Raw genomic sequence first — 7,245 nt, forward strand, 5'->3', positions numbered from 1 at the left:
GGGGGGCTGCTGGTCTCAGTGGTCAAGACATCTTGCATCGCCAGCCTGTCCTACTGTGGCCCCAATGTCCTCAACCACTTCTTCTGTGATGTCTCCCCTCTGCTCAACCTGTCTTGCACCCATGTGGCCCTGACCGAGCTGGTGGACTTCATCTCTGCCATCGTCATCCTCTGGGGTTCCCTCCTTGTGGCCATAGCCACCTATGTGGCCATCGGGAGGGCCGTGCTCCGCATGCCGTCAGCTGCTGCCCGGCACAAAGCCCTCTCCACCTGTGCCTCCCACTTGGTGGTGGTGGGCATCTTCTACTCAGCCACTCTCTTCATCTATGCCCGTCCCAGCCGCATAGAAGCCATGGATCTCAACAAGGTGCTGTCCGTCGTCTACACAGTGCTCACGCCCATGTGCAACCCCGTCATCTACTGCCTGCGGAACAGGGAGGTGCAGGCAGCGTTCTGTAGAACCCTACATAGCTCCCGAAGCTGACCAGCTGAGCAGGCCATGGGGAGATCTCAGGTTATCAATACTTTTCATTTTTATTGAGATATAATTCACATCTCATATACTTCACCTTTTAAAACGTGCAGTTCAGTGGGTTTTAGGATATTCACAAGGTTGTGTGCCCATTATATTGATGTAAATGTTGGGTGTTCATCCTTTCTGATGCCTGAGTAATATTCTGTTGTATATATGGACCACATCTTCTTTATCCATTCTTCTGTTGAAGGACATCTTGGCTCCTTCCACAGTTTGGCAATTGTGGATATCGCTGCTATCTGAAGGTTATTAAGGAGGGCACGGATTGCATGGAGCACTGAATGGTAACACAAACAATGAACTATGGAACACTACATCAAAAACTAATGATGTACTCTACGGTGACTAGCTTAACATAATTAAAAAATTGTTTAAAAAAAGAAATTAAGAGTTGCATACTCTACTGACTGAGCCAGCCAGGTGCCCCCAACAAATCTGTAAATTTTTAAAATTTAAAGACAAGAATTCTCGAAGAGTAAAAACACTTTCTGCAAATTTCAAGATTAATACAAGTTACTAACTGAAATTGGTACAATGCTTCTGGGGGCCAATTTGGCAATATGATCGAAATCTTGAATGTGCGTGGGCTTTGACAGCATACCTGTTAAGAAGCTTTTGCCAAGAAAATAAGTTAGGATGCTTGCAGCAATGAATTTTGTGCTTTTGCTTTTTTATATTGATTTTTAAAAATTAGGCTCCTTGCCTGGTGTGGAGCCCCAGGCAGGGCTTGAACTCACCACCCTGAGATCAAGACCTGAGCTGAGATCAAGAATCAGATGCTCAACCCACAGAGCCATCCAGGCACCCCTCCATGTGCTCTTAATTGGTAACTATTGGGAGAAAATTATATTTGACAATGCAGGAGTACTCAAAATAAATTATAGCACAGCCACACAATGGAATCCTATGGTGTCATGAAAAATAACTCCTGTAAGCACACTTACTGCCATGACCAATGTCAATCACACATTGTGATGTGGAAAATTCGGGTTACCACATAACTACATTCTAATGTCTAAATGCAGTGTGTGTACATAGGGATATAGGAGAGAATGTGAAAATCAATTCTATACAAATGTTTATGGTAATTGCCACTATGTGAAAGATGTTGGGAGGGCTTTGATTTCATTTTCATTGTGTTGTATTTTGTCGATTTTTTTTGTGGCAAGCATGCATGGCTTTTGTCATAAAAAATGTATTTTTCAATGAAAAAGTCACTTTAATCTCTGTCTCTTGTGGCCATAAGACAGAGCTGAACCTCCTTACCCAGGAATTCGAGATCCCATTCTGTCCCAGTTTCAGCCACACTAGACTCAACATGACACAGACATGTCAAGTCTGTCACATCTAAGCCTTTGGGCTGTTCCATCCAAATGCCATGATCTTCCTTGTCCTCCCTGTGCACGCTGACACCTTCAAGGTCTGGCTTCTGGGCCCCTTTGTTATGGAGTGCTCCCTAATGGCCCTGATACTGAGGCACGAATGCGTCTCTCCTCTTTCCATTTTTCTGTGGCTCTCACTTCACACAAGGGAGGATATATAGACCACCACCGGAGCACTGTAAAAGCAGGACCCCATCACTCTTGTTTGGTGATGCCAGCGCTCAGAAAAAGGCCTGGTATGTGTTAACTGCTCAGTGAATTTGGTCCAATAAATAAGTGAACAATTCCTTGAAGAAAGATAAAGTCTTCATGCTCTCCATCCTTTCGAAGATTCACGAGTATTATAATACCTGCTGCTTGTAGGGAATTTGCTTAATTCCAGACCCTATGCAAAACCCCATATACAGATCAGTCGCATTTTAAGCCTTACAGCCACACTGTGAGGGAGGTATGTGTGACAGAGAGTGTTGTCATCTCCCAACATCAGTCCTTCCTTCTGCTTTTAGTAGTAGAGCCACCAGATCTCAGCTGCAAACACAGCCACCCAGAAAACAATGTTTCCCAGCTCCTCTCTTGTCCTTACATGGGGTCATATAAGTATGCGTTGGACAAAGTTTTATGTTATGTTCTTTAGAGGAAAGACACTTTCCTTGTACTACTTCCTTTGCTCTCCTTCTCTTCTGATTGGAATACAGACATGGCAGCTGGAACTGGAGCTGCTGTCTTGGATCCTGAACTGGAAGCTTCATGCTGAGAATGGTAGAGCAAGAGATAGGGGGGACTCATTTTGGACATTTTGGACTGTCTTATCAACCCCAAAATAATGCTGTGACATTGATGAGAAATTAGTTCCATCTTGCTTAAGCAACTATTTTTTTGCTGATCACCTAACTGATATGATGCTGTATTAGTCAGCTATTGCTACAATACTGCTGTGTAACAACAATCCAGAACAATGTTTAGTGGCTTCAATAGCACACATTTTCCCCCCTTGGATTGTGGATCTGTGGCTGACTGGTGGTGTTCTGCTTCAGGCTGTGGATCACTTGTTTCCTATAACAGAAGTAGGATACGCTCTTTTTAAGCCAAGAAGCAAGAAGGCAGTAGACACAGTTAGTGCTTCTTTTTAAAAATATATTTAAATATATATATATATATATATATATATATATATATATATATATATATATATTAGAGAGAGAGAGCATGAGCAGGGGAAGGGGCAGAGAGACAGGGAGAGAGAGAATCCAAAAGCTCAGAGTCCCCACTAAGTGCAGAGCCCCACACAGGGTTCAATGCCAGGACCCTGAGATCATGACCTGAGATGAAACCAAGAGTCAGCCGCTTAACTGACTGAGCCACCCAGGTGCCCCAGGTAATGCTTCTTCAGGCATCAGCTCAGAACTCTCAATCTGATCCACATTCCACTAGCCAAAATGAATTATATGGTCATGCAAAAGTCACTGGGATCAGGGAAGTGTGTTTTATCCAGAGTAGTCATGATAAGGGCAGTGAGTAGAGGAATTGTGAGAAAATAATACAATATACCTGAAATAATTCTATTATTTGTATTTTATATAAGTAAGTTAGCATCAAGAGATTTTTAAAACCATTTAATTGAGGTACAGTTTATATGTAAAAAGCCCTACATATTAACATACATGACTTTTAAACTAGGATATTAAAGAGAAATCTGCATTCCCACGTTCATTGTAGCATTATTCACAGGAGCCAAGATGTAGAACAAGCTAAACGTCCACTGACAGATGAAGGGATAAAGAAAATGTGACATATATGTACAATGGAATATTGCTTAGTCCCCCCTGCCAAAAGCAGGGAATTCTTGCCATTTGCAACAACATGATGAACCTGGAGAACATTATGGTGAGTAAAATCAGCTAGACACCAAAAGACACTGCATGGTATCCTTTTAGGGAGCAGAGATCTGGTGCCTATCCCTAGCGAAGGAGGCTCAATTCTCCAGGCAAGCCAAGATCATGAGCATCCAGGACCACAAGGTACCTGAGTCAGATGGGCATAAAAAAGTTGTGTCATTACAGCTGCTGCCTGTGTGACCTTGAGCCACTTACCACAATTCTCTGAATGTTGGCTTCCTCATCGCTAATTGGAAATAGTCATCTACCTACCCCACGCTGACTGATTTATCACATGAGGTAAAAATTACAGAGTGGTCTGCATCAGCTAAAGAGAGGGAGGAAGTTGTATCAACTGATACTACATATTTTCCAAACTATTTGAACTAAATCATCTCATTTCACAGATCATATTACTTAACATACTACTTCTGTCACTTAGCAATGCCTGTGTGACACAGGCACACAGAGAATTTCCATGGCCATTTTAAAGGTTTTCAAGACATGTCTCCAAAGGCAAGGGAAACAAAGGCAAAAATGAACTTTTGGGACTTCATCAAGATAAAAAGCTTCTGCACAGCAAAGGAAACAGTCAATGAAACTAAGAGGCAACCTTAGTTGGAAGAAGAATGGGAGAAGATACTTGCAGATGATACTATAGATAAAGGGTTGGTATCCAAGATCTATAAAGAAATTCTCAAAGTCAACACTCAAAAAACAAATAAACTGGTCAAAAAATGGGCAGAAGACATGAACAGTCCTCCAAAGAAGATATACAAATGGCTAACAGACACATGAAAAAATGTTCAATATCATTAACCATCAGGGAGATTCAAATTAAAACCACAATGAGATCCCACCTCACACCAGTTAGAATGGCAAAAATTACAAAACAGGAAACAAGTGTTGGCGAGGATGTGGAGAAAGGGGAACCCTCTTACACTGTTGGTGAGAATGCAAGCTGGTGCAGCCACTCTGGAAAACAGCATGGAGGTTCCTCAAGATGTTAAAAATAGAGCTACCCTATGACCCAGCAATTGCACTATTAGGGATTTACCCCAAAGATACAGATGTAGTGAAAAGAAGGGGCACATGCACCCCAATGTTCATAGCAGCAATGTCCACAATAGCCAAACTGTGGAAGAAACCAAGATGCCCTTCAACAGATGAATGGATAAAGAAGATGTGGTCCATATATACAGTGGAATATTACTCAGTCATCAGAAAGAATGAATACCTACCAGTTACATGGACATGGATGGGACTGGAGGAGATTATGCTGAGTGAAATAAGTCAGTCAGAGAAAGAAAATTATCATATGGTTTCAGTCATATGTGGAATGTAAGGAATAACACGGAGGACATTAGGGGAAGGGAGGGAAAACTGAAGGGAGGAAATCGGAGTGGAAGACAAACCATGAGAGACTATGGAATCCAGGGAACGAACAGGGTTTCACAGGGGAGGGAGGCGGGGAGAGAGGGCAACAAGGTGATGGGTACCGGGGGGACACATGCTGTGATAGGCTCTGGGTGTTATACGCAACTAATGAATCACCATGCAAGACAGAACAGAGAGATCAGGAGGTCTCACACTAGGAATTCAGTGGTTTGGCCTGTAAGTAACGTAATTGTTTGTTGGCCAGAAGAATTCATATGATGTCACTCATACACCGAGAGCCCAGAAAGTGCCATCTTACATGTCCCCAGCAGGTAGTGGGCTGGAATCACTGATGAAGAGCATTAATAACTATCTCAGTATCTATAGCACAAAGATAAAATGGCAATTGCTGTATTCAAGTGTATGTGAATTTAAACTTTGATTACTATTGGCCAATTGTTCTACAAAGACACTGCCTCAATCTACAGTCCTACAGTCTCTCCGGGAGTGCCTCACCCCACCCCCTTCAACCAACAATGGGTTTTCTCAAATAATTTTTTTTTTAAATTTGCTCTGCAGTTACTTTGATTTTCATGAGAAATGAAAGTAGTGGTGCAAGTTGAGTATCATTCCATAGGTTTATTGGCCTTTCTTATTACTTAAAACCCCAAACTATTAGGTTATTCATCTTTGGGAAAATAGTCCTGAATGGGTATCTTTGTAGTTCAGATTTTGCTTATTTCCTTCATTTTTTCCTTCAAGATAAACTCCCAACGTGGACTTGCTGGATGCAAGGGCATTCAGATTCTCAAGACTTTCTGTATTTATTAACAATGTACCTTTCTACAATGTACCTGTCTATACGGCCACAAACAACAGCAGAACATGCTCCTTCCCCTGGAGGTATTGTCAACACGAATTTTTACTACTTAAATTAAAAATTAAAGTATGCATGATAGATAAGTGGATCAAATCAACACACTGTACACCTTAAATTTACACATTATATGCCAATTATATCTCAACAAAGTGGGGAAAAGTAAAAATAAGTTTAAAATAAATTTCAGATGCGCTAGTGTGATGAGTCATCCCATAGAAGGTCATTCTTTGAATTTCTATTTTCTCCTGTAATACATTTATTTATTCAATTATAAAGGTCATACAAGCTTATTGCTAAATATTCAAATACATAAAATGGAAAATATGGGCCTCCTGTGGTTTCACGCCTAAAAACCGTTTGGTATATACCCTTTCTGACGCCTTTCTAGGTATGTGGTAGCATGAATAACTATTGTAATTAGTGTCTTTATCATTACTGTTTCACAAAACTTTGACATATTCATGTATTGCTTCTTCCATCTTTAACTCAAAAACAGACCACCTCCCCACCACAGTATCTCGTAGGTATCAGTGGTTTAGTTCAATTTCTTCCATGGATCCGTGTTATTTCATAGTATGGATACAATGTAATATATTTAAATCATATCCTGTTGGTGGGCATTGGGATTATTTCCAGTAATTTCCAATAAAATAACATGTATTCCAAAGCTTACAATTTTGCAATAGACATTCTTGTACATATGTTTTGAATGATAGTATTTTTCACAATGTTCTTCAGGAGGCATGGAGGAAATTGCTGTCCTCGAATTAAACTTACTAGAGAGGTTGCACATTTTTGGGGGTAGACCATCAGTCACGTTTTTCCTTGACTAACCTTCCTCTTCATGACCATTTTTCTTTTGCTTTTCTCTTGGAGTATTCCTATTTTTCTCATTTATTTTAAGAACATCTTTATCCATTTTATTGCAAATATTTTCTTCCACGCTTCTCTTTGCCTTTGAGCTTGTGTGTGTGCATTTGGCTGTGATAGTTTTATTGTTTTTTTAAGTTTTTATTCGAATTCCAGTATAGTGAATGGACAGTGTAATAATAGTTTCCGGTGTTCAACAGAGTGATTCAACACGTCCCTGCATCACCTGGTACTCATCATGATGAGTGCCCTCTTTCCTCCTCCTCATCTCCTTAACCCTTCCCCACAGCCACCTCCCCTCTGGTGACCATCATTTGCTCTCTTCAAA

At 40.9% G+C, this 7,245-nt stretch overlaps 1 protein-coding gene across 1 annotated transcript; it reads left to right on the top strand.

Moving 5' to 3' along the window:
• Positions 1–3: 3 nt before the first annotated feature.
• On the top strand, positions 4–483 carry LOC116863653 (olfactory receptor 5-like; the record flags this gene model as incomplete). Its single annotated transcript, XM_032851040.1, has 1 exon — positions 4–483. A coding segment is annotated over one exon (480 nt), but the record flags the coding sequence as incomplete, so codon positions are not given.
• Between the last annotated feature and the right edge of the window lie 6,762 nt (positions 484–7,245).

This window comes from Lontra canadensis, unplaced genomic scaffold (assembly GCF_010015895.1).
Source record: "Lontra canadensis isolate GAN:19392208 unplaced genomic scaffold, GSC_riverotter_1.0 scaffold2037, whole genome shotgun sequence".
Classification (NCBI taxonomy): Eukaryota; Metazoa; Chordata; class Mammalia; order Carnivora; family Mustelidae; genus Lontra; species Lontra canadensis.